This window comes from Mauremys mutica, chromosome 7 (genome assembly GCF_020497125.1).
Source record: "Mauremys mutica isolate MM-2020 ecotype Southern chromosome 7, ASM2049712v1, whole genome shotgun sequence".
Taxonomy (NCBI): domain Eukaryota; kingdom Metazoa; phylum Chordata; order Testudines; family Geoemydidae; genus Mauremys; species Mauremys mutica.
The window spans coordinates 115,414,549-115,442,478 of NC_059078.1; the positions used below are offsets into that span (position 1 = coordinate 115,414,549).

The 27,930-nt window shown below is 41.2% G+C and overlaps 2 protein-coding genes across 2 annotated transcripts in view; both read left to right on the forward strand.

Moving 5' to 3' along the window:
* Nucleotides 1–8,146, forward strand: part of HSPA12A (heat shock protein family A (Hsp70) member 12A) — a 76,571-nt gene extending 68,425 nt beyond the window's left edge. Inside the window, exons 8-12 of the mRNA XM_045025221.1 lie at nucleotides 708–794; nucleotides 1,422–1,526; nucleotides 2,592–2,850; nucleotides 4,564–4,667; nucleotides 6,569–8,146. Of these exons, the coding sequence (XP_044881156.1) occupies nucleotides 708–794; nucleotides 1,422–1,526; nucleotides 2,592–2,850; nucleotides 4,564–4,667; nucleotides 6,569–7,203 (1,190 nt within the window). The 3' untranslated portion in view covers nucleotides 7,204–8,146. The remainder of the gene's footprint in view (nucleotides 1–707; nucleotides 795–1,421; nucleotides 1,527–2,591; nucleotides 2,851–4,563; nucleotides 4,668–6,568) is intronic.
* Nucleotides 8,147–8,193: 47 nt separating this feature from the next.
* C7H10orf82 (chromosome 7 C10orf82 homolog) lies at nucleotides 8,194–27,709 on the forward strand. The gene is made up of 8 exons (XM_045024606.1): nucleotides 8,194–8,250; nucleotides 14,001–14,053; nucleotides 20,339–20,409; nucleotides 21,473–21,694; nucleotides 23,519–23,705; nucleotides 25,800–25,900; nucleotides 26,429–26,721; nucleotides 27,342–27,709. The coding sequence occupies exons 1-7, from the start codon at nucleotides 8,194–8,196 to the stop codon at nucleotides 26,581–26,583; spliced, it is 846 nt and encodes a 281-aa protein (XP_044880541.1). The 3' UTR covers nucleotides 26,584–26,721; nucleotides 27,342–27,709.
* The last annotated feature ends 221 nt before the right edge of the window (nucleotides 27,710–27,930 follow it).

Sequence of the window (27,930 nt, forward strand, 5' to 3'; positions counted from 1 at the left end):
TGGAATCCAGTGAGAGGTATGCCTGAGTAAAATGAGCAGGATTTGCTCCTACAATGAAGGTCCATAGCACAAAACTGACAAAGGCCAAGATTTTCAGAAGTAACTAATGACTAGGGGTGCTGAAATGGAGATATTTCGAAGGGTCCTAATTTTTAGAAGGTACTGAGCACCTACCCTCCAAAAACTGGGCTCCCTTGAGGCATCTCTTCTGGAGCAACCAAAAATGGGGGCACCCAAAATCAGTAATCACTTTTGAAAATCTTGGCCAAAGTGTCTTCACTTCTTAGACAATTTTAAAGTCAATTCTTGATTATTTTATTATGTGTTATGTATGCCACCTACTGGCAAAAATGCATCCTGGAACTTCTAGAACCAAAAAATGTGTCTGCATATAAATACTTAATTTTGTTTATTAAAAATATAATAAATATGTACTATTAAGAAAGCTTTTAAAGAAATCTTAGAGCATTATTTGAAATCCAGTTATTCTAAGTAAAGAATAGAATATCTGATTTTTTTTCTTTCCAGAACTCAATTTGTAAATTCCTAATTCTAATACAGCAATTTTTGTTCATCTGTTTTGTTAGAACCTTACTGAATGATACATAGAAAGCTCTCATTCTGCTTGTATTTGCTTCCTGCACTGTTTGTTATCAGCTTGTTCCTGCTTTCTTATACTTAGTAATTTTCTCTCTGTCAATGATTAGCTAAGGAACACATACGTCGTAATCGGCAGAGCCGCACCTTTTTGGTGGAAAATGTCATAGGAGAGATCTGGTCCGAATTGGAGGAAGGTAGGGTCCTTTTGTGAATTATCTTTACTCTTGCTGGTTTTATATTACTGGTAAGAAACCCACAAACCTTTCCCACAAATTTATTATGTGCTTTTGGTATTCTCAAATGACTAATTTAAAGGAAAATACAAGTGCACGCACTGCTCTTAGTCTACAAGACTGAACTAGAATTTTGCATGCTCTAGAAAAGCACGTATTATTAAGTTGATGATTTATAAAAGGGACAAACCCAGATTTTAAAATACAAGCCAGAGCATAGTGTCCTCAGAATACACCAGATAAGTAAGCTGACACTGTAACATATCTACAGAACTGTTAACACAATGGAACGTACACAGATGGCACGCACAATTCCACTTATCATAAAGATACATTCTCCCCACATGGGTGCTTAAGTCTGTAGCATAGGGCATACAAGTTTCACTTCCATTATAAATCACTGCAAATTATTCCATTAGGAACTGCTAATTTTCAAGCCAGTTGTCCCCAGTACAGATGTTCATGGCTTTCTGCTTGGGATGATGGCAACATTGCCTGCAGTATTAGTATTCATATTGCTTAAGTATTAGTAGACTGTTGTGTTTATGCCGATGAAGATGATGTATGCTTGTTCCTGTTGCTTCATAGGTGACCGGTACATAGTTGTTGACAGTGGAGGAGGTACAGTTGATCTCACTGTCCATCAGATCAGGCTACCTGAAGGACATCTGAAGGAACTGTACAAGGCAACTGGTAAAATTACATTATTTACTACTCATTTCACTTGTATAGTACTTTGAGTTTGATCTTACACCCTTACTGCCAATAAGGATGCTGTGACGTTTTACTATTTGCTTAAATTAGTTAATAGTTCATCTTATATTAAAATCAACATTCAAAAGGTCTTGCTAATTTCATGTGATTTCTGAACTGCTTGTCAATAGATAGTGTTAAATAATGTTCAGTATATGTTTACTTTGAGAAAAGTAAAACTTTCTTTGAGAAGATAAGACACAGTGTCAAACTCTTCCTCACTTTGGCTCAGCACCAGCGTTGGTCTGACTTCCATCACTCGCACACTAGATATCTCCCCTCTCATTTCATCTCTCCTAGGTCATCTCTAAACTATGGTGACCTGCATGGGCATTTAGAAGGTCACTATATGGCTGGCTGATAGTCAGAACAAAAGATTGTTGTAAAGTCCCACCAGGCTATTAACTGAGTGATTTGTCAGCAGAACAGTATTCTCCCACAGATTCATGTAGAAGCACACATGCGCTATTAACTCCCAAAGGTAGAGCACCAAGATGGGTCCATCATCCTGATGGGAAAGGTGTGCCCTTGTCTCAGATCAAATGACATAGTGATTGGTCCATGGCCAGGAAGTAAAATTCAACTCCCCAAAGTACATTCCCACCCCCAACTCCAGATCCAGTTGAGCTTTGCCTTGTGAGCTTTGCCATTAGCCGCCTGAGACAATCCTTTAGTTGTCACAGCACCCATGAAATCCTGGGTTGGTCGTCTTCTAAATGATTCCTGAACTATCATCCTTGGTGACGCCAGTGCCGCCTCAGAGGAACCCAACATATGTCTTTCTCTGTGCAGCAGGGCAACCTATTCATGAACACAAGCTCTATCTTGATCTCCTCATATACAAGATGGAACCATCAGTAATTTTAGTCTTTTCCCTGACAGTGAAAATACTCTTAACATGCTCTGGGTCATTGCTATGTCAGTATGATCTGGATTTGTATATGATGGGCTCAAGTTCTAGTGAGCAATACACTATATTAATGGTATGTTTTGTTTCTAAAACAGGTGGGCCATATGGTTCTGTAGGCGTTGACTATGAGTTTGAAAAACTCCTATGTAAAATATTTGGAGAGGATTTTATTGAACAATTTAAAATCAAGCGTCCTGCTGCTTGGGTGGATCTTATGATAGCATTTGAGTCTCGTAAAAGGGCAGCGGCTCCAGACAGAACTAATCCACTGAATATCACTCTGCCTTTCTCCTTCATTGACTATTATAAGAAGTTTCGAGGTCACAGCGTGGAACACGCCTTAAGGAAAAGCAAGTAAGTAGGCGATTGAACCTAGATAGATTCATAATTAACTACTTAACTGCTGGAAAGAATAATAAACTATCCTAATTGCAAGTAGCATAATAGATTGTAGTGAGAAAATGTAATCAAATGATGGGAAAATCATACTGCCTCAGATACAATTATCAGAAAAGAAAGTTATATTCTAGTTTTTCTTAAGAGTTTTCTCCATAACACTTGCATCCTACTGTAGACTTCTTTCTGCGAATTCCACAGACCATCTTCATTTATATGGCACCATTTCCTAAGGTTCCACACTGAGACAGTCTCCTGTATTTCTGGCTATATGTGTAGGGCTAGATTCTTAGCTGCGCTGCGTTTATATTCAGTGCCGCTAAGAGTCACCTTCCCACTTATCTGATTCTGGGCTGACCAAAAGCCACAAGAGCTTCTGATGTAATTGAAAGCAGCCTACACCAACTGTAGCAGTTCCACGGAGGGTTCCACCCTTGACATGCCCTTCATATAGTGGGTTGCAGGAGCCTGTGGTGCACAGCTGGCTGTTGGAGGAATTCTGGACAGCAGTGCAAAGCAGATAGAGTTGAGTGCAAGAATCTGTCGCATTCTGTACGTGGACACACCCACACTCTTACTTCCTTTCGCACAACCCCATCCATATTTATAACATTCCCATGCAACTCTCTGCCTTTCAAGAAGCATTCTATGTTATTTTTTCCAAATCAATTAAAAAATAAAACACCCAAACAATTCTATTTGTCAATTATTTATTTAAATTTGGGTCCCCATTTTGAAGATAGAGATGGAGAAAATGAGGTTCAGAGAGGTTAAGTGACTTGCCAAAGGTCACAGGGGGAGTATGTGGCTAACTGGAACCCCCATGCCTCCTTATTCCTAGATTTTTGAGTAAAATTTTCAAAACCACCTAAATGATTTAGGAGCCTAAATCCTATTATAATTCCATCCTAAAACAAAACCACTTTAGAAAATGGGGCATAGACACTTAAAAAAATGTACCTTTCTACTTACTACAAACCCTTTTTCCCTCCCATGAATCATTCATAGTGGTGTCTTTTGGAAGTAATATAAATGCCAAAGAAATGGAGAGGGCAATGAGAGGGGGATGAAAATTGCTTAAATATATGTGAATGAAAAGGAGAAAATGACCCAGCTGTAACCAGCTCATGTAAGGGAGTCAGCAGTGGAATAATCTATTCCTGTATTCAAACATTTCCTTGCCATCTTGCCTGCACCTCACAGCACACTGCTCAGAACAGAATTGCCATGCACGTGTGATACTATTATTTATGTCCCTAGAGCTCCCAAGCCTGTTAATCTTCTTTGCTTGCTTGCAGTGGCCTTGAGATCTACTGCTACTTTAACTGAAAGGATCATTTCCTTCTGAGGGATGCATTAGCTTTGTTTCAGATGAGCTGACATTGGAGGGAACATAAAATGTTTCAGCAGAGCTCTGAACATTAGTGATGCTGCTGAGAGGCAGTCAGGCCAGGAAAACCACAATTAAACAAAAGGCATTATTGCTGGTGGGAGGCACACTCAAGTATGCCGGTGGACAGGGACCGGCCATTTTACCTGCTGCAAGTGACGTGCTTAACATAGAGGCTGTAAATCTGTGAATTTCTTACCAGCCATGTCCTACAGCTCAAGTACGGCTTACTCTTAAAATTAGACCTCGTTTTAACAGCCTCCTTTGCTCTTTTGTTGCAGTGTGGATTTTGTCAAGTGGTCCTCCCAAGGAATGCTAAGGATGAGTCCAGATGCAATGAATGCCCTTTTCAAACCTACAATTGACCAGATCATTCAACATCTTAGTATGTATCAAGGTGTAATGAGTTTCTGACTGGACGTAAACTGAAGTATGATTTATCCAAATACCCATCTATCACAGCCCCAAAACTGGGAATTATGTTTAATGGAGTAATTTGACCCCATGAATGGTGGGTGAAAAAATTTAATTCCCCCAAATCACCCAAAAAATGACCATCAGGGTTGCTCCAAGTCACCTAGTATCTTAATAGATATTTCTGGCTATTCTGTAGCTGTTGACCAGGCAATCAGTACTAAAGCTGCATAAACTTTATTTCCTCTTGAGCTTTCAGGAATACAAGTCATTAGACAATTGAAACTTAATTAATAGTCAATATCCCCTTTCTTTCTTTCTGTCTTTCTGTCTTTCTCATTCATTTGGATCTTGTCTAAAGAAAGACAGACAGACATATTAGGACATCTAGTTCATTTCTGTGCCAATGCAGGACTGTCCCCCACAACATATTCTTCATTTTTCTGTCCAGTTCAATTTTACCACTGACAATAAACAAATAATAAGTGATGCATCTGGGTAAAAATAATTCCAAGCTTGGTTTAAACATAATTGGATGTGTTACAATAGTAGTGGAAGATGATGTGGCCAGATTGAGAAACCCCGTGTCTAAATTCTCAGTCCAACATAAGACTATTAGGCTTGTATCAAGTGGAGTATATTATGTATAATAAGCATGAGAATATTATTTTAACGCTGTACACAATACTGGATTGTTTATAGCTAGAATATAGTGTCCAATTTGGGGCATCCTATATGAAAAATTGTATAATTATATTAGAGCACAGCATAATAAGACAACTAATATAAATGCAAGAAAATAGCTTATATATGAATAGAAAATGAGAGAACTAGGATTGTTTTGTTTTGACAAATAATCGAGGCAGCATGATTGAAGCATTTAAACTAGGTACAGGTAACTATAACATTAAACTTAATCGATATGAGTGTTTTGGATAGACCAGAACTAGAGAACATGGGTTTAAGTAAAGAGAGAACATATGTAAGAAGAATTTAAGAAGGTATTATTTTGCAGGTGGAATATATTTCGGTTGAGATGGCAGAATCAGAAGTATTAATATTTTAAAATTGGGCGATTATATGTAATGTAATAAAGTGAGCATTAATCAGTTTTGCCTGGGAATACTGGCTGCTATCTTGTATATCAGAAGCTCATGGGGGATATTCATCTAGACGGCTTCCCTCTCTGCCTCCAGACTGGCTGTTGGATTGGTTTGCACAGAAACGTGCCCACTTTCATCTAGCAAAAATAAATAAATAAAATCTGGCTTAAGATAAAAATAAGTTTTAAAATGTGTATCTAGTATCTCTACCACTTCAACATTTTCTTCTGTTTTGAGGCCTATGCCCCCTCAGGCACATCCTCCATGTTAAATACAGGATATTTCTCTCTCAAAACAATAGACTCTTTCCGAACAAAAGACACTTTGGAAGTGTCACGGAGTTCATGGAGCCATTCCAGACATGTGCCTTCTTTCTGGTCCTATGCGTGGATATTTGTGATGGGGTGCCCAGCATGTCTCTTGCAAGATTATTCCACAGTCTAATGCAGGGGTTGGCAACCTTTCAGAAGTGGTGTGCCAAGTCTTCATTTATTCACTCTAATTTAAGGTTTCACGTGCCAATAATACATTTTAACATTTTTAGAAGGCCTCTTTCTATAAGTCTATAATATATAACTGAACTATTGTTGTATGTAAAGTAAATAAGGTTTTTAAAATGTTTAAGAAGTTTCTTTAAAATTAAATTAAAATGCAGAGCCCCCCAGACTGGTGGCCAGGACCCGAGCAATGTGAGTTGCCTACCCCTGGTCTAATGGGTTTTGCCATCAGGAAGTTTTCCTAGCTGAGCAGGCTTTGTCTCTCTGTTTAGGTGATCTGTTTGAAAAGCCAGAAGTAACCAATGTCAAGTTTCTGTTCCTGGTGGGTGGATTTGCCGAAGCCCCTTTACTCCAACAAGCTGTCCAGAATGCTTTCGGTTCAAAATGTCGAATCATCATTCCCCAGGATGTGGGCCTCACTATCCTCAAAGGCGCCGTCCTTTTTGGCTTAGACCCTGCTGTCATCAAAGTGCGACGTTCCCCTCTGACCTATGGGGTGGGGGTCCTGAATCGGTTTGTGGAAGGAAAGCACCCGCCGGAGAAGCTGCTGGTTAAAGACGGCACACGATGGTGCACTGACGTCTTTGACAAATTTATCTCGGCCGACCAATCTGTAGCTCTTGGAGAAACAGTGTCGCGCAGTTACACGCCTGCCAAGCCCTCCCAGTTAGTAATAGTGATCAATATCTACAGCTCGGAGCAAGATAATGTCAGTTTCATCACCGAGCCTGGAGTGAAAAAGTGTGGCACTCTTCGTCTGGATCTCACAGGAACTGAGACTTCGGTGCCAACTCGGAGGGAGATCAAAACGCTAATGCAGTTTGGGGACACTGAGATTAAAGCCATGGCCATTGATGTTGCCACTTCTAAGAGTGTCAAAGCTGGTATTGATTTCTTAAATTACTAAAAGTCCCCTCTCACCATAGTCCATCTACGAAACTCTTATTTCAATGTTCCATTTTCTGACTTTCATATATGACACAATCCACTTGAATTTCAGCAGGCTAGATGAGAACAGCCAATAGGTAGAGATATATCAAGGTTTATTTTCCTCTTAAATGATCTAGTGAGATTTTCAAAAGTCCTAAGGGATTTATGAGCACAAGTCCCATTGAAAGTCAATGTTCCTAAATCACTTAGATGCATTTGAAAATCCCACCTCTATTAAATAGTACAATCTGTTGTCACGTGCTAAAGATTAAGCTGAAGATTCCCAAATGGTTGCAAAAATTTACCTACAGGATTGTTGTGGGGATTGGTTATTTGATCAGCACTGTCTTCTGACTATGAGAACACATCACTTTTTGACAGTGTTCATTTGTTTTAGATATTTTGGCCAAGTTTTCCAAATCTGGATGCCTAAAGTTAGGCTTCTAAATCTGTATTTAGGCACATAAAGAATAGAGACCTGATTTTCAAAGATGCTGACCACCCACATCTCCCACTGACTTCACTAGGAATGGACAATACTCACCAGTTGGGAAAAATCAGGGCTCTTCTGTGTTAGGTGTCTGCCTATGGATTTAGGAGCCTAATATTAAGTCCTCCAGTTTGAAAATGTCTGCTTTTATTTCTAAAGCTCATATTTATATAAAAGTTAACAGCTGTTACCCTGGTTTAGATTTGAAAATTCTCTGATAACAAAGAAACTTTCCATTTTAGGGTTTTTTAATCAGTATTAATCTGAAATCTATGATTACATTTTTTGACAAGTTAATCCACTGTTTTATCATTTTGGAAGAGTGCTCAGTTGAGGACTTCCCCAGAAGTGAATACAAGTGAAAAAGGGAAAATTTTCTGGATCAATAATATTATAAATTTTAAAGTAAACATTTCAGTTGAACAAAATATATTTTTTGTTATATTTTGGAGGTGTGCTGCACAGGCAGTAAGTAACATGGGAGACAGAGAACAAAAGCCCCAGTTCAGCAATGAGCACCAGCGAGATACCAGAGTATAATGCATGATCAGGGGTCTGTCTGTAATGCCGGCACAATACAGTACTGTCTGTGGTGTCACCATGCTTTCCAAACGGAACTGCTTTACTAAGATGTCTTCTAACACTCACACATCTGGAGCACTGCAGCTCCAGACAGGGCAGTTTTTATTTTATAAAAATCTATAAATGAGCCACCCCTGGAACCCTGCATCACCCATGAACTGGGAATCTCAGATTCAAATCCAACCCCCCATCCAATCTTGATGGCTTGGACAAAACTGTAGCATCAGCTGAAAAACACTGATATTTTTAATACTTTTAGCATTTTTATTTTAAACAAGGCTGCCCCTTCACCTGCTGCAATGTATTACACTTTCAAGACATTGAAAGGTTAATTGTTCAGCGGAACCGTTTTCCTTTAGTTAAGCATAGGTTACAACCGTAGAAGCCATTACTGACGGCTTTTGAAAAAGGAAGCTTTATCAATCACTTTAGTAATTTATGCCCCAATTCTGCACTACTTACTTGAAGATACTGCTCTATTGGGATTTTGCCTAAGAAAAGAGTGCAGGATTGGGCCCTTATGTTCTGCCCTTGAATTCTTTGTCTCTCTCTTGCAGAATTCCCTAGTAGAATGTGAAAAAAATGTACTGAAATAAATAAAAAAGGGACTGGAAAATGCTAGTCACATTATCTGGCTAGATATTTCTTATAGAGTTACAAACTGCTTGTTTCCTGCTGCTTGCTCTGCTTAAAATGTTAAATATAAGATTTCTTTTGGTTGCCTTTCCTGGTTTACAAATAAGAGAACCTTTAAGATGAGTTATGAAAAATATAATTTTATGTATATACAATATTTAAATACTGTACAGACTCTTTCTTTCTACCGTGCTATTTTCTTGTATAAAAATGCTCTTTGCCTCTGTTGATTGCATTCAGCTGTTAATTGGAGATAATTCAGTTTCTCACTCAGCTTTTGTAATTATAGGCTTTTAAAGATGGTAAGATATGGAATGTGCAAGGATGATCTTATAATAATGGGAGAGCAGTGTTGCTGTGTCAGAGAACTCAACAGTCTTCCTGCAAGGCAGGTCAGACCAGTTGAGCGTACTATACAGACATGCTAGTCAGTTGCTGGGGTTTTTGTTTCTTGTTTCAAATGGTCACCATTTCATTTTCAAGAATGCATCATAACAATGAATGAATTCTCCTGTAAAATATGTGAAAATATAGAACTTATGCCCTGAGACTTCAGATACTATGATAGGTACTTACCCGACTACCTAGGGAAGGCTATGTATCATGACAGGTCCAGGCTATGCCAGCCTACACAAGTTGTGGATCTGGCCTAATACTTTGTCTAATAGTGCCAAGATATGACTTGCATAAAGAAAAGCAGGTTTAAGATCCTTACATCCAATGTTAAATTATGTGGGCCCAATTCTGCATAGACTTTTACCCCGTAGAACTCCATTGATATTCAAGTATTTACCTGGCCCTAAGTCAGCGCAGAATTAAGGCTAATAATGCCCTGTTACATGGATGCAATACCCACTGAATGGAGATCCAGCAGGGATTAATTTGTCCCTTTATTTGTGAGTGATGCTTGCAGCATGTCGGCAGTGAGTGAAGGGAGTTCTGCAGCCCCTCAAAAATGTAGCTCCTAAACAGCAGTGATTCTTTGCACATTTTATATTCACCTTTTAAAAGATTCAAACTTGATCCAAGCTTTTTATTCTTTAAAAGATTTTGTTGTTGTGAAATGAGAAGAGTTTCCGCCTTCCTCTTTCAATCTAGTGGGAGCACCATAAAACTTATTTTCCCAGAACTGAGGATTGCTGAGCAAACGACCGCTCCGTCCCCAATTCATTCCCCTGACCCTCCCACCCCAAAATAGAAAGTGTAGCCTTTTAGAATTAGAAGTGGACTATTACACTGCAACTACATGCTGTAGTTTGTAGCCCTTTTAAACAACTTCAAAATAGAAGTGGCATATGGAAGCCCATTTTAACAACATCAATTGAACCATCTGTTAGGCTTGTAAAACTGGTAGGAACTTCAGTAGGACAAAAGTTTCTAATTGAGTTGTTTATGGAATAGATATTCAAGTGTATTCTGCAGCAAATTCCCTGCAGAACACGGCATTTCAGACTATATTGTGCTATTTTAAGCGAATAAACCCTCCAGTCCTTAGGAAAAACTCCCAGTGACTTCAGTGGAAGTTCTGCTTGGGTGACGACTTGGGAGTTTGACCTAAAGTTGCTTAGCTCTAGTTCGGAAGATAGCAGCTTGCTGTGGTTGAGTCTGATAAATGTACAGTGATGGTATAGACAGCATGTATCAGTATTCTTACACTGATTTTTATATACAGGAGATTGAATGCATTATTATGAGAAGGCCTAATTACATATTGCAGAGATTTAATAGCTGAGATAAGCTGCATATTTATAATACGAAGTGGCTTAAATGGATGAATGGCATAAAAGTTGTTGGGTATAACATTACAGTACTCACCTGCTTGGAGTATTCTTAAACTGTATTATAAAATATCAGTCATTGTGGTCTTGTTCACCTCTCTGTGCAAGATGAATTCAAATTTCACCGACCTTCGGAGCAGTTCACAACTTGTTAGGATTGTACCTGAGTACTCCCGTGTCTTCAAAAGTGTGAAATAAAATACAATAAAGCTCTGGGTTTTGTGTGGTAGTGTTTTATTACCGTTCATCTTTGATTTTAATGTAAAAATTGTTATAAAAAATATTGCAACTGTTTTTAGAAAGTAGCAGTTTTTAGCATAGATTTAAATATACTTCTGCATTTGCTTATTTTTTCATGTGCACAACAGAGCAAAGATGGAATAGTTTACACACGTGGTAGATTATTAGGAGACTCCTGCCGGTTGATCCAACTCTCTCTATATTGTTAGATATAGCTAAGGCATAAATGGCTTTGTAAAGCCAAAAAGCATATTATGCACTCTTGTATACTGCAGAGATATTATGAACAATGAGAGAGAGCTGGGCAATGGTTGGCAGCATAGTTAGAGAAGCGACATTGCCATTGCTTATGTATCTTAAGGTACATTAATTACACAACCTCAGGATAATAATTTGAGTTGGCCTCAAGCCTCAGAATTCAGATCAGGATTATAAATATCCCCCAACTTTAGTGGCCATTTGTATCTATTTGTATTTGTACCCAAATTCAGTGGCTACAGTTTTGATTTGGACTATTCTAAAGATAGGGTCCAGTTGCAAAATCGTGATTTGGTTCTTGATTTGGAGTCTGAGTATTCTGAAGGTCAGGTCTGTGGGTTTGGTTCAGGCTTATGAACTCAGAACATATTTTGAATATTAAGTTTCTTTGTACTAATCTGAATTTTTTTGCTGTATTTTCAGAACAAGTTTGAAATCTTGCTATTTATACAAGGCGACAAAAATGAGTTAGCGCTCCCATAACAGAACATTCAGCCTTTGATTCTCTATTATGGCTGAGCTGTGCTCAGACATAGTGGAGAATGGCAGCTGCAGGTACCTGTTTGTAGCTCCCTTACCCTTGGCCATCCAACACCACTGGAAGGTAGAGCAGCAGGGAGCTATTCTAAGGCCTGGTCTACACTACGAGATTAGGTCGAATTTAGCAGCGCTAAATCGAATTAACCCTGCACCCGTCTACACAACGAAGCCATTTACTTCAACATAAAGGGCTCTTAAAATCGATTTCTGTACTCCTCGACGAGGGGAGTAGCGCTGAAATCGACATTGCTGGTTCGAATGAGGGTTAGTGTGAACTATTCTAACTTCTGCCACTGAGATAAACTCCATTATGGAGCTCACACCAACAGAGGAACAGGCTGGTGTGAGCTCCACCACATCTCCTTCTGCCTCTGACCCTATCAGCTTGCCCCAGGCCTACTTACTCCTCCTTATGCTGAGGGATGGGGATGGGGATGCAGCTGACCTAGGAGCTCTTGGGAGATGTAGTCCAGCCCGGCAGCTCAGTCCATAGAGGTCAGTGGGCATGGACATGAGGCACAGCAGGTGAGACACACCCAGATTAATGTCAAACTGATCCAAAATTAAATGTTTGTTTGGTTCCACAAACTGAAACATTTCAGATCAAAACGCGGGGGAAATATATTTTGAGGCACATCAGAATTTTCTCTCAGGAAATTTAACTGTTGCGAAAACTGCATTTTCCATTGAAAAAACATTCTGATAGAAAATTTCCCAACCAGCTCTAGTAAGCAGTGTACATAATTCAGCTTCAGCTTCCCACTGCCTCAAAGGAACATGACAGGGTTGTCCTTTCCCACCATTATTTTAGTATTAGCTCTAGAGCCCGTCACTGACACAGCTAGAAAACACACAAATGTTGTAAAAGGGGTAAATCCGAGAGCATTGTATCTAGTAATGTTAAATGATTCTATAGAATCACTGTCACCTGCTTTGGTGATGAGGTCCATGTAAAAATTTACAGGGATTAGATAGATCATGGAAATTAAAAACAGAAATGTTCACATTCAAGCTTTTGTGAATGGAGGACTTCAAAGCATTTGTTCTAAACCTTGTTTGTGGAGCTCTTTAAACTCAAACAGATCATTTTATAGGATATATTGAATAAATGTATTGGGCTCTCAACACTTTAGGCTGCACTTCACATAGATGAATTATGTCTGTGCAATATTTATGCTATAATTCATTTCTGTGTTTCTACTGGGGGACTGTACCTTTGAAACAGTGGATAACACAGGAAGAGAACTCATTTCACTCAGTTCTGTCTTCAAGTAGAATAATAATCACCAGGTGTATTAAAATACAGTAAAGATATTTGAAAAAGAATCCATTCGTTAACAAAATTCACCCATAATGACCATTTCTGCCCTATTTTGAAACAGCATTTGGAAAATAATATTTCACAAGCTAGCAATCTGGTCAACAATCAAGAGACAGATTGCAGGTCGGAGATGTATTAAAATGACAGTGTGATGACCTCCCCACAGTTGAAGGATATATTTTGCTTCCTGGTTACCACCAAGGAAAGTGTAATTATTTGTGTGTGTAGGCACAGACTCTGGGTGTGTTAGTGAGTGTAGTAATGGCTGCAGGTGTGTGTAGCATAGGTTGTGTGTTTGTTAGAGGGTGTAACACAGGCTGTGTGTGAGTGGGGTGTACCGTACAGACTGTTGTTGGATACATGTGGATGTAGCGCAAATTAGGTGCTTGTTAAGCCATGTGCACAGACTGTGAGGGGGTGTTCAGTACAGATGATGCAGGTGTGTATGTAGACTGATTTGGGTGTTCGTTAGGGGGTGTAGTGCAGGCTGTGTGTGAGTGTAGTGTGCAGTAGTCTATTGTTGGATGCAGATGGGTGTGTAGCCCGGATTGGATGTTTGTTAGGGGTGTAGCACAGGCTGTGTGTAAGTGGAGTGTGCAGTGCAGCCCAGATTGGTTGTTGGCTAGGGGTGTAGCACAGGTGTGATTGGTTGAGCAGTGGAGGATGGGGTGACGGTGTGTCACAGGCAGAGAGCAGACGCTCTTTGGGGTTACAGTGACAGTTGTCAGTCCCAGGCACAAATGCTACCTAGTTCTGCTGCTGCCCTGCTCTCTGGGGCTCGGGGCCAGGCCCTGCTGGGTTATCTCCCCAGCACAGCTGCACTCCCAGCCCCTGCTATCCCACCCTGGCTGGCTGAGGTCACAATGCCCTGGCTGGGTGCAGGGCCTGCAGGTAGCAGCTGTCTCGGCTGAGCTCATCCAACTGTGGAGCCCAGCCAGCGGCAGGAGGCACCTGGTGCCTTCGGATCGGGGGAGAGCTCTGGGTAAGGGGCCCTGGGCTGTAGTGCTGATGTCCCGAGTCCAACCCTGCCCGCCGCCCCCTGTAGTGCGAGGCCCAAGCCTGCTCCCACTAAGTCACTGGGAGCTTTGCAGGGACTTTAGCGGCAGCAGGAAGCCTTGATATCTCCAGTGCAGGGCTGGGTGAATGCGTGCTGCCAGGAAAATCAACAACAAAGCCCCACTATCCCTTCAGAGCGGAGTGGCTTCCCCTGTGGGCCATTGCGCCAAGCAGTGAATGTTTGGTTCCAGCTGGTGCCTTTTATCGGGCTCCTTAGCTGTGACTTGTTAGCCGTGGCCCACCTGAATTTCTCTTAGCCTTTTTATGCCCACAACATAAATCAGCACTACGCTAGCTAATATTGACTTCCAGAGACCACTAGCCACAGACTGCTAGATGGTTGTTAAAAATAAATAACTAAAAACCTGGTGGTGTTATACTTAAAAACCTCCTCAAAGTAGATTTGCCCCCCTAAGTATAATGCCATTTTTACCTGCACCCTAGTGGCGTGTGAATGAAAGTCCCAGACAAAGTATTTTAATTACATAGAAAAATTCTAAATTAAAAATTGTAGGCTGGGCTAAGACCCTGGATCCTGCAAACAATTCCTCACATATATCTCCGCTTGATAACTCTTTGAGGCAAGGACTATCAATTACTGTAAGTGTGTACAATGCTTAGCACGATGGGGCCCGTGTCTAGCCAAGGGCTTGGCTACACTTGAGAGTTGCAGCACTGGTGGAGGCTTTCCAGCGCTGCAACTTAGTAACTGTCCACACCTGCAAGGCACATCCAGCGCTGCAACTCCCTGGCTGCAGCGCTGGCTGAACACCTGGTCTGCTTGGGGTGTAACGAGTGCAGCGCTGGTGATGCAGCGCTGCTCGTCAGGTGTGGCCACACACCAGCGCTGTTATTGGTCTCCAGGGTATTAGGAGATATCTCAGAATGCTTTTAACTAAATCACTCTTTGTTTTGTTATGCAGCCTCTCTTTGTTTTGTTGTGAACTCGGGGCTCCGGGAGCTGCTTATCTAAAAAACAAACACAGCTCCTGTTTGCTGTGATCAATCTGTAACTGACTGTGAACAATCAAATGAGATAACTCCTGTGAACGAGGCAGGCAGGGGGATGAGTGTTTGCTTGACGAGAGAAACAGCTGCTTATCTGGTCTGCAGGCTGTTTGCAGTTAAGAGTAAGGGGTCGGGAAAATTTTCTGATTTTGCAAGGCAGGGAGCTGATACACAGTGTCGGCTCCAAAAATCCACTCTCTCTCTCTCCCCCGCTCCCTGTCACACTACACCCCACCCCCCTCTTTTGAAAAGCACGTTGCCACTTGAACGCTGGGATAGCTGCCCATAATGCATCACTCCCAACAGCGCTGCAAATGCTGCAAATGTGGCCACACTGCAGCGTTGGTAGCTGTGAGTGTGGCCACACACCAGCGCTGTCCCTACACAGCTGTACGACCAGCGCTGCAACTCTCAAGTGTAGCCAAGCCCCAAGACTCCTAGGCATTACCACAAGGCTACTACTGATAATGATCAGGTATGTCTGCAGGATCAGGCCCTAAAGCTGCAGGCTTTCTAGATGACATATACAGGCTCTCTTAAGTATTATTATAAACTTTTATTTCTGTAAATTACTCCTGTAGTTTATCTCATATGAGTTTTTGTACTTTGACATTTTTCATCTAAGGTGCACAAAATGATTTTCGTACAATATGACACATTACATATGTGCTATAACCCACTAACCCTCCTTTGCCCTAAGCAGAGGTGTTAACTGCCCACTTTACCTTGAATGGTTTCTTGCAACATGTTAAATCCTTATGCAAACAATCTGGTCCACCTTGGATTTAGAAGTGACATGCTGACTACCTGTCCCAGACCTGAGGAAGAGCTCTGTGTAGCTCAAAAGCTTGTCTCTCTCACCCACAGAAATTGGTCCAATAAAAGATATTACCTCACCCACCTTGTCTCTCTAATATCCTGGATCAACACGGCTGTAACACCCCTGGAAATGTAATACAATATCTAATTCAGTTTCATGTTAGGTATAGGGGTCACTACAATGGAACACAGGTGCCGACTCTGTGAGTGCTCCGGGGCTGGAGCAGCCACACAGGAAAAAAATGGTGGGTACTGAGCGCCCACCATCAGCCCCCCCTCAGCTCTTCCCCCCCCCAGCACCTCCCACCTGCCAGTGGGCCCCATGGATCAGCAGCTCCCCCTGCCTTCCGCCTATCTCAGTCAGCTGTTTTGCAGCATGCAGGAGGCTGTGGGGGGGTGGGGAGGAAGGAGCAAGGATGCAGCATGCTCAGGGGAGGGAGTGGAACTGGGCGGGAAGAGGTGGGGTGGGAAGAGGTGGTGCAGAGGTGGGAAAGTGCGGGGTGGGGTCTTGGGGAAAGAGGTGGAGTGGGGGCGGGGCCTGGGGCAAAGCCGGGGGTCGAGCACCCTCCAGCACTTTGGAAAGTCAGCGTCCATGGTGGAACACAGCCGCTGTTTACTGCCAGTGTTGAACGTTTCACAGCAGCAGCATACCACACTTAGGGCCAGGAAGAGATGAAGAATATATTGTCCAATAGAAAGAACAAGGGCAATATTTTGATATATTAAAATGTAACTGTCATAAACAGATAGTTAAGGGTTAAAGTCTCTTTTACCTGTAAAGGGTTAACAAGCTCAGTAACCTGAGGAACACCTGACCAGAGGACCAATCAAGGGACAGGATAATTTCAAATCTTGGTGGAGGGAAGGCTTTGTCTGTGTTCCTTGTTTGCTCTGTGTGCTCTCTTTGGATCTAAGAGAGGCCAGACATGTCTCCAAGTTCTCCTGGAGTATTTCCTACTATCCAGTATAGTGAGTATTAGAAAGGCGAATTAGTCTTATAATTTGATTTCTACATTTGCAATTGTGTGTTTGCTGAAGGAAATTCTTTATTTCTGTTGCTGTTACTGATTATTCTCAGGAGGAGGGAAGGGGAAGTCTCTCCAGTTTTTATAAGGTAGACCCTGTATTTTTGCATCCTGGTAATACAGAGATAGTGTACTTTTTTCTTTCTTTAATAAAATCTTTTCTTTTTTAGAACTTGATTAATTTCTTCCCTTGTTTGGATTTTCAGGGGAAGGGGAGGGGGAAAAAGTGAATCCCTCTTTGCTTGATTCAAGAAGTTTGAATCAAGGTATCTCTCTCCAGGACTAGGGAATGGGAGGGGGAGGGGAGTCCCTTTTTGTGTTGAGTCAAGGATTTGACTCGGTGTGTAATCTCTCCGGAGCAGGCTGGAGAGAGGGAAGTGCGGGGAGGGGAACTGGCTGTTTCTCTCTCTCTGGTGAGATTCAAGGGGTTTGAATCTGGGTTCCCCAGGGAAAGCTTGGGGGACAGGCAGTGTGTTATCCACTTTAAACGTAACTGGTGGCAGCGAGAACCAGATCTAAACTAGGATTTTAGTTTAGAGGAGTCCATGCAGGTCCCCATCTTGGAACCCAACAGCTCCAAGTGGGGGAGAAGACCTATGACAGTAACCCTCTTACAGAAACTGCCTTGGGATCCTTTCACCTTTCCTTCCTCAAGGGTTGGGCTGTGTGGCTGTGCAGCACCAGAGCTGCACCGCAGAGCTGGACAGAACGGCAGTGGGTCCAGTATGCATAATCTATAAAGTACCCCTGGGATTACAAGAACTATAAAGAAATAAGATCTTACTTAAAATGTGAGTGTCAGTGTATTTCCTTTGACTTTAATAAAGTTACTTCTGATATACACCAGTCACAAGCAGACCTGTCTGTCTTTATAATGTGTATGCACTGATGTCTATGCAATACATTATGTGCTCATACAGCTCCATGCTCAGGACAGCACTGTTCCAGAACAGGTACGTGACACTGGTAGTTAAGGGAATTACTCTGTTGGTGGTGGGGTTATATCCTGACTTTTCTCTTCAACGTCCATCCTTATTTGTGGCATAAGGTACTATTGAGCATATATAAGGATAGCAGCAACTGGCCTTTATTGAATAACTGCAGGGCTGGGGTTTTCTAGTCTATACCTGACCTCACTGCTCTTACTGCTAAGCAGTTATTCCTAATATGTAGCTGACACTTTAATTTCTTTACCTTGAGGTTGTTGCTCTTTTTCTACTAGCTTCTCAGCGGGCAGTTCCTTTCCTTCATTTGTTATTGCCTTAACAGTACTTTTAACATTGTGATCGTATCCTTCCCCCTGCATTGGATATTGGCTTTTCACGGCTGTAACATGTTAGCTTCTTCCATCTCCTCCCATTTTAATCGCCAATCTTTGTGTCATCTTTATTGCTCTCTTTGTATTTTCTTTTGTTTTGCAATGTTAATTTTACAGACACACTGTTAGAACGTAAGAATGGCCATACTGGGTCAGACCACTAGTCCATCTAGCCCAGTATCCTGTCTTCTGACAGTGGCCAGTGCCAGGTGCTTCGGAAGGAATGAACAGAACTGGGCAGTTATTGAGTGATCCGTCCCTTGTCGTCCAGTCAGTCAGTCAGCGATTTAGGGACATTCAGAGCATGGGGTTGTGATTCTGAACATGCTGGCTAATAGCCATCGATGGATCTATCCTCCATGAACTTAATTAATTCTTTTTTTAATCCAGTTTTACTTTTGGCCTGGCAACGAGTTCCACTGGTTGACTGTGCATTGTGTGAAGAAATATTTCTTTGTGCTTGTTTTAAACCTGCTGCCTATTTATTTAATTGTGTGATCTCTGTTTCTTGTGTTATTTGAAGGGGTAAATAACTCTTTCCTATTCACTTTCTCTGCACCATTCCTGATTTTATAGACCTTTATCATATTCCCCCACTCTGTTGTCTTTTTTCCAAGCTAAACAGTCCCAGTCTTTTTAATCCCCCCTCATATGGAAGCTGTTCCATACGCCTGATCATTTTTGTTACCCTTCTCTATACCTTTTCCAATTCTAATATAGCCTTTGGGGCATGGGGAGATTAGAAGTGCATGCAGTAGTCAAGGTAAGGGTGTACCATGGATTTATATAGTGGCATGATATTATCTGTGTTATTATCTATCTTTTTCCTAGTGGTTCTGTTATCTTTTTTGACTGCTGCTACGCATTGAACAGGTGCTTTGAGAGAACTATCCCTGGTGACTCGGAGATCTCTCCCTTGAGTGGTAACGGCTAATTTAGAACCCATCATTTTATATGTAGAGTAGGGATTATGTTTTCCAATGGGCATTACTTTGCACCTACAACACTGAATTTAATCTGTCATGTTGCTCAGTAGCTCCATTTTGTGGCATCTCTTTGTAACTCTTCATAATTAATTATTCTGAGTAATTTAGTATCAGCTGCAAACTTTGCTACTTCACTATTTTACCCCCTTTCCCAGATCATTTATAAATACGTTAAACAGGACCAGTCCCAGTACAGATCCTATATTGCAGGTATAATTCCACCTGTCCCAAGATGTATGACTTTTTCCTGGTGTATCGTTTCTTCTGGCACGTCATTGCAGTTTGTTGGTCCAATTTCTTCAGGTTATTTTATACTCAGGAATTTGATCATGGTGGAGATGTCACTGGCATCTAGATTTTCATTAAGAAAACTAGTGGAGGCACAGTGATCACCTTTAAAACCTTGCTGATTTTGCCTTATGTAAATAGAGAGAGTTCCCTCAGTGCAATATTTGCAGCTATACTTTAGGAAATACTTGAAAATACTTTAGTATATTTAGGAAATACTTGAAATACTGCAAATACAGAAGTAATATGAACTTAGGTATGATCTAAAGCCTAAATATAATTTAGCTAAGGCATTATCTCAAACAGCAGGCTAGGGCATAAGAGGGCCTATGTACATACTTCAGTAGTGTAAAAATAATGTGTGCGTATCTGGCTAGTATTTTCCCTGGTGATAACATCAATACATCCTATCTACCTTAATGTTCCTTTCCAAGTATCTTAATATAACTGCACAAAAAACCTCCTGATTTAGCTGTATATTTTAAAAATTCTATTGCATGACATTGCTTAGTAGAAAAAGTGAATATTAAAAGAGAAGTATAGTATATTCTGTTCTTGATTACACTGGAGTAATATTATTGAGTTCAGATTGCTGCAGTGAAGTTACTCTGAGTTTACACTGATGTAATAACCTGAATTTGGCCCATTAGCTGAGTTTTAAGATTGTCTAATATTTATTCTTAGTAATATAACAGATATGTCATGAACTGGCTTAATTGATATTAAGATATAAGTTCACATATAAATGTCCATTTTCTTTCAAACAGGTACAGAGAGAGCATGAAACCAAATCAAAAACCCGTGGATGCGTGCAATTCTCTGATACCTGGATACACAGGTAAATAATATGTTTGGGCCACACCCTGATCTCCTTTCTCAGCTTTAAACCCAACTTAACTGGCCAGTGGAGGATTCCCCTGCATCATGGAAAATCCTGTGTTCACAAAGAGCTGCAATAGCCGCTACTGTATCATGATCCTCTGCTCTATTTTACCATGCCAAACCCTGGCAGCCCTGCAGTTGGGGGAATGTAAACATGTAAAATGGGGAATGTAAAATCACCCCTTCCCTAGATTTTCAACATGCACAGCTCAGCTGATCTGGAGAATTTGGGCCAGAATAGGAGCTTTGCATTTGAATTTACTTTCTTGGATTAGTTCACATAAGAGCTGGACCTGATCCACAACGTTTGGATCCAGAACTAAACCACCCCAATGTTCAGAGATAGTTCAGAACCAGTATTTTGGCTCATCAGTTGCAAAGTTAAGATTGACAAAATTCAGAGACAGTTGGAAGTGGGCTTTTCGTTCAGATCCATCCAATTTAAATCAGATTCTTATCTCTATTTCTTTAACATTTAACATAGTCATAATAGATTCAGGTTCAATATAAAGGAATATGTAGTTGTGCTATACGCATCTATTCTTTATAATGAAAATGATTACACAGTGAAAGTCTGCTTTGGGGGTTGGTCCCACATAAAAGACCTAGATCTATTTCTTATAATTCAGGAGTTCATTTTAATACAATCACAATTTCCAACCAAAATGAATGATCTGAAACGGCATTTTTCAAAGCATCAAAAAAAAAAAAAAGGCTTTTCAAACCACCCTTCAGACTGACATTTTGGTACAGTAAAGAGAATTGCTGTTAGCAAAATTGATCTGTCACAAGGGGATTGTACTTTCATAGCCCTTGTCAAAATGTGGCTTGTTTCTAAGGTCATAGGAGATCACTGGGGTTGTAACCACCTATATAATTGCAGTGTGCATGTGTAATTTGAAGAACTAAGAATGGCAGATAATGTTCTATGTTTGTTTGATAATTTCACTCTGTAAATGCTTGCAATATGTTCATTAGATCTTGTGAACTTTTAAAATGTATTCTGCTTACTCTTTTAGGCTATGTCCCCCAAAGATTCTATAGAATTGGCACTACTTATGGAGATGATTCAGTGGCATGTATGACCTCATTCCACAATGCTACTCAAAGAAGCAGAGACGCACAGAATGAGCTGAGATACATAGCAGCCACTACACCCAAACTTCCATCTATTTGCTCTAATGAAGATGTTTTACAAGCACTTTATGACTATAATTATAAACACCATCCTTATGTGCTAGGTACTGTATTTAAGTTGTAATGAACTTGATTTCAGCCAAACATTCAATTAATGTTACTAGTACAATGTGAATTATAATTACAGTCTTCAGGGACATAGTAAGAACCAAGTTTTACCTTCAGTTGCTAGCACATTGCTCTGATTTCTGTGGGAGTTACATACATGTGCATTCAGTGACAGAATTTGGCCCCTATGTCTTTCATTTCTATTCTAAATCTTGAGGTTTTCTCAAATAGGTGTGTTTATATTTAAGGACAGAGTCTCATCTTGATGTGAAACATTTTACATGGATCTTGCATCAATTGTGATTGTTATCCAGAAATCCTTCCAGAAATGGGGTTCTGAATAGACTCATGCAATAGCATGCTCTCAAATTATACTATTATCTAAAAATCTGAAGCCAATGTTTTCAAACCTGGCTGCCTAACCCTAGAGTAAAACCAACCTGCTGTTCTGAGGGGCTGAGCACTTGCTGCCCTGACTGACCACAGTAGGAACTACAAATGGCCACCATCCCTGAAAATCCCTCATCTTATCTGGGTATCTAATTAGAGGCACTCACATTTGAAAATTTTGTCCTGCCTTTCTGGGGCTTGGTTCTGCCACCTTTACTCATGCTGATGGCTACCTTACTCTGCAAGTACTCTCATTCTTGCAGTGGTACTGTTTGCAGAGTAAAGTGCTACTGAGTGTGAATCAGACTGGCAGCATCTGGCCTTTAGTGTTTTCTTTATTAAAAAGAAAGAAAGAGAGAGAGAGAGAGAACTCTTAAAGTAGTCTTGAGGAAAAGCAAAACATTTTCATTTGATCTTGGGACTCATGTGGATCTCAGGATGTCTCACGTATCCTGGTTTTCCCTTCAGCAATAGCTTCTTTCCAAATTTTTCCTCGGGCTCTTCACTCTGGGTAGGTGAGTCCCTGTTGTGGTTCTCCATGATTCATAGACTGTGAGTATCCATGAACGCCAAACACAAAGGCCCAAACACGACTCCAAGTGTTTTGACCCAAACTGAGCTCAATCCCAATTGCCCGTCATGGATTCCTAACTACCACCTGCCACAAGCGCATTTCTCATCTGATCAGAAGCGTTCCAGGCCCAGGACCACCCTGTAAAAGATGTTCAGAACTTCCTCCTGCAGTTACCTTAGAAACCCCAATGTCATCAGATAGAATGTTCCTGAGTGACAGTTCTTAAGTCTGTAACTAGTGCCTTTCTTCCTACATCACTTAATGCACCACTGAATAGCAGACAGCTCTGTCTGAACATGGCAATGCACAACAAGACAACATTGCAGTTTAGAACAGAAAGTTCAACTGTGTCCTGTTGAAACTGCAAGGCATCTTTCAACAGGTAGAATGTAATTTCCTGTGTTGGAATTTTGACAGGCCATGGGTACTAACATATATTTATATGCGTGAGCCTATTCCCTACTTAGGCACTGATGCAAAACCCATTACGTTCAATGGAAAGACTCTTACTGGCTTCAGTGGGCTTTGGATCAGGCCTTTAATGACCATTGGCCAAATTCTAAAGTTTTTTCATAGCCTGAGGAAGGACTGATTCAAAAGTGAGGAAGGACTTCAAGATCTGGCCCCATAAAAGAGAAAAAGTTATCTAGGCACCACTAAGGGGCATATCAAAAGTGGTGAGACCCACTCTTAGTGATATAAAGTGACTAATGAACATTCTGTGAAGCATGTCAGTTAACTGAGAACATTTGTTATAAGGCAGGAATCTTTTTATCCTCTATGGTAAATATAAGCAGATATTTTCTTGGGCAGTTAGGTGTAATTTTGAGATGGCATTTATTTGGTCATTTTGCAGGTACTGTACTAACTAAGAGAAGTTTACTAGAGCCACCTATTCCTGGTTGGACTGGGTTTGTGCCTAGAGCAAGGGTCACTGAACTGGGATACGGTGTTCGTTACCATGAAATGACAAAAAATTGCTATCAGGATTTTAAGAACTTAAGAGATCGGGTCTGCTACGATCCCACCAGTAATTTCCAAAGGTAATTTTATACTAAAATATATCAATTGAAAAGTACAATATGAGGTGGTGGTGGTGGTGGTGGTGGTGGTGATGATGATGATGAGTTTAATTGTATGGTAGAGTGGAGCAGTAAATAAATATAACCTCACCAACCACTAAAGCAATTAAAGGGAGTAGGACAGATAACAGGCTTACATAAACATTAGGGGCTCTCCTGGAGTATGCCAGGAATCTGTGTAGTACAGCATTTGTAATATAAAGCATTCTTTTTTTTGGAAAGACTGCAGTATAATGTGTATTTTTCCTAATTGTATTTTAAAAGCTTCCTTATCTGCAGGAGATATTGACCATAGACACCACACAAGAACTACTGTACACAGAAGCACGTTGTTATATTTTGGTTATGCTGATATTCAGACCTTTTCTGTTCACCAGCTGAACCACAAACATTCTAAAAAAACCTCATTGTATGAAGCCCTGAGGATAATCTTTTTTCAAGTATTTCCAGTACATTCTGCGGCATGGTGGATCTAAGGCTTCGCCTACAATAATCTCAGGGACTGGTGTAGTTTAACTGGTACAAACATCTAGTGGATTTTCACCAGAGCATCATTATTTACCCCAGTGAGGCATATACCAGTAGCTGAAAGGCCAGTGTAGAAAAGATCTACATCTGGCAGCCGGTGTAGGACTGAAAATTCAGTGTTGATAGGAGGAAAAGCTCTTGGGAATCTCACTTTTAATCCAGAAAAGCACATCAAGTGCCTGCTTATTTCAGTACTGTATTTAATTTAATAGAAAAGCTATGAATCTTTTTCTGCTTATCTGACATTTGCATTGCCAACGAAATTTCAGTTTGCCTCAGAATTTAGTGTTGACAAGCCTTAGCAGCTGTTAGCAAGAGGCAATGATGAGCTGGGAGGGGAAAGACAAGTGAGTCTGGGCTTTTGTCCTTGGGAGGACAGGAGAGTTGGTCTGTACCACTATAAGCAGAATGGGCCAGGCCTCTTACTAACTAGGAAAGGATTTGGCAGTGGAGCAGGGGGAAGAATGTGGCTGTGAAGACTTGGGAGTTTGAATTGCCACAGAGGGGTGGTCCAGGCATTGGAAACAGGACTTTCCCTTTCCAAACTTGGCGAGAGGGAATATTTCCCTTCTTCCCTCCTCCCACTGAGTGACAGATGCTGCACCTCTGCAGGCAATTTCCTTCTGCCTCCTGCTGATTAAGAGAATACACTGGCCTGAGTGCTTACTCATCTGTTGGAAAGCGTAAGGGACCTATGTTCACAGCTCCCCCCCTACACAGCCTCACCCATGCACCCCATTTTCCTCACAGGTATACCTATGCACCCAGTGAAGTTGATGGACTTGCATGAGTTTAGTTGAGAGCAGAACTGGGTCCAATGCATGAAATCCTGGCCCCACTCAAGTCTAAGGGCTGGTCTACACTGGTGGGGGGGTATCTATCTAAGATACGCAACTTCAGCTACATGAATAGCATAGCTAAAGTCGAAGTATCTTAGATAGATTTACCTCGGGTCCTCACAGCGTGGGATCGACGTCCGCAGCTCCCCGTGTCGACTCCGCTACCGCCGCTCGCTCCGGTGGAATTCCAGAGTCGACGGGAGCGCGTTCGAGGATCGATATATCGCGTCTAGGTGAGATGCGATATATCGATCCCCGAAAAATCGATCGCTGCCCGTCAATACGGCGGGTAGTCTGGACGTACCCTAACGGAGATTTACCATTGACTTCAGTGGGGTCAGGATTTCAGCCAATTATTCTAAGTAAGGTTTTGTATTTGAGTGTATGGTTTTAGTGGCAATGCTATAACAGTCTCTCTCTGTTGATGTCAGTTGGATCCCATATTCCATGCACACGCAAAACTCCATGGAAAGGCAGTGGGTGTTCGGGGTGTGCAAGGAACACATGAGTGTTGTGGGCATGTGGGGAATGCTTAGTGAGCAGAACACATACAGCTGGAAGACAACTAAGGCCATGAGAGTTAAAAATTAAGTCTGATAGTCACGTAAAACATGGGGATATGTAAGCAAATTCTGAAATGATGGAAGTTAGAGGATACCTTCTGAACTGCGATTTTGTTTTAATTTAGAGGCAAAATGCATGAAGTTAGACTTAGCAAAGTTCCCAACACATACCAAAGATTCTACAGGCCTGAAGGGATGCTGCCAAAGTACAGCGGTCATATTCCACGTAAGAATTTAGAATTTATGTCCTTTAAAACATATGGTTTGCGCTTGACACATTGCTCTCCAGCACGGATTTATTATTTATTTATTTGGAATGTTATTACGGTAGCCAATAAGAGTGCCTGTTCAATGCTCTGGGAGCCCATGACAATCCTTTAAAAGCCCATCTAAATAAACCTATCATGTCAAGATTAAATAACCCCACAGCAACATAAATATACCAAAAATGAGTTAACCGCCTCATGAAATCCAACACTGTCCCTAGCCTGCCTCACCCATTCATCCATCTCCTTACAAGCAAGGTAGAAAAGATAAGCCTTGCAGCAAGTTCTGAAGGCTAGCAAACTTGATTGGTTGTGGACAAAGTGGAGAAGTGAGTTCCAAAGGTCCAGGGCTGTAATGGAGAACAGCCTGCCAGCCACCACCTCCTTTCTCTTGCACCAATGAGGCACAGGCAACCTCCACTGACTGCAACTACAGCAGTATTTCATGGGACTTCAGGGATTAAACAGTGGACATTCGTTTCTTTCAGATGAACATGCTGTCATTGGGAAAACCTTTGGAAACCTGTGCAGAAGCTGCTCGGTATGCACGCACACGGAGGAGTCCTATGGTGCACATCTCACTAAGAAATGTAATGCCATGTTGAAGCTCACGAAGAACTTGAAATGTAACATGAAAAGTTGAAACGTGCAGTGATTTGGACTTTGGCAATTGATTAAAAACTACTGAAATACTATCTGAAATGTGCATGTCATTAGGCTTGATCTCGACACTTAATGCTGTGTTATCTGAGACGTGCAGTGTTTTGGATAAATTACACATGTGAGTATGGTTATAAACCGCAGTGTGATTCAGTAGTTATGAACTCATCTAGATCAGTATTGCTAAAGCATTTCCCCTAATACACTCTAGCATAATTGCTGGCAGTGCTTCAATATAATTCAGTTCTTCGGTTTTACTAAAATAAGGGTATTGAGTTTTTGGGCTGAAATGAAAAGCATTGGAAAGAAAAATGCCAAAGAGCGAAAAGGAATCAGTAAGTTCCAGAGTGACCCGCTGGGAAAGGCAGGGTACACTTGGCTACGCAAACAGGATTTAAAATTTAGTTTGAAACAGCATATCCCAAACTTTTGGAAGCTGAGTCCCGCTTGAGGAAAATGAAAGCAATCACGTCCTTTAACCAATCCCACAAATCTTCATGTATATACCTTCCACATTCCTCCCCACAGTGGCACATGCTTTGTGCTGCTTTATGGAAACACTACCTTTTGGGAAACAGAACCTTAGAAAAAGGAGGCGGAGGAGGGGGCAAAATATACCAACCGATTGGGTTAGAGCCAATCATTTAAACCTTACTGTATTCAGAGTTGATGGGTGTGGGGGGGGAATCATATGCTTTCTTGTCAAAAACTCTAAGCATCCCCATTTCTCCCCAACTCCAGGCCTCAAAGGGTCACTATTTTTCTGCTTCAGCTCTAATCAGCATATTCTTTAAAATGGTGTCAACAGTTGGTGGCCTACCTACACTGGTGTTTCCAGCGTTGCCAACTCACAGGTGGAGCGGAACCATTGTTAGCAACAGAGACACATTTTTGGTGAGTTTCCCTAGTGTAATCAGTGGGCTGGATCCTCATACCTGTCCCACATGCTTTGCACTGCTCCCCAGAAATCATTTTTGCCCCACTGGTCCTATCCCTGGTCCTGTATGCAAGAGCTCTTACATGGCCAGGGAAGATGATGGTAGTAATATCAGAATTTCAAAAGACGTCCAGAATCCTGACATGAATAAAGGACCAGGGACCAAGAAGATCTAGACCATAACAATGCATGTGCTGCAAATATCTGTTGGTATGTTTCCTGTTCAGAACCATGTTGGCCAAATGGAGCTGTTTAGAAACAAGATCAAAGAAGGGGCAAAAGCAAGGGGTAAAATTCCCCAGCTTTATTCGACTCCATTGCCCTTTGCGAGGCTTTGGTATCCCCATTTGGTAAGGGAGGCATATCTGTATTATAGATAATTAGCTTGCACAT

Coding starts and splice junctions, on each gene's coding strand:
- C7H10orf82 (XM_045024606.1), top strand. CDS start 8,194: ATGGGAGACAGAGAACAAAAGCCCCAGTTCAGCAATGAGCACCAGCGA. Junction 23,706..25,799: donor CCCACCAGTAATTTCCAAAG/GTAATTTTATAC, acceptor GTTTTAATTTAG/AGGCAAAATGCATGAAGTTA. Junction 25,901..26,428: donor GTACAGCGGTCATATTCCAC/GTAAGAATTTAG, acceptor CGTTTCTTTCAG/ATGAACATGCTGTCATTGGG.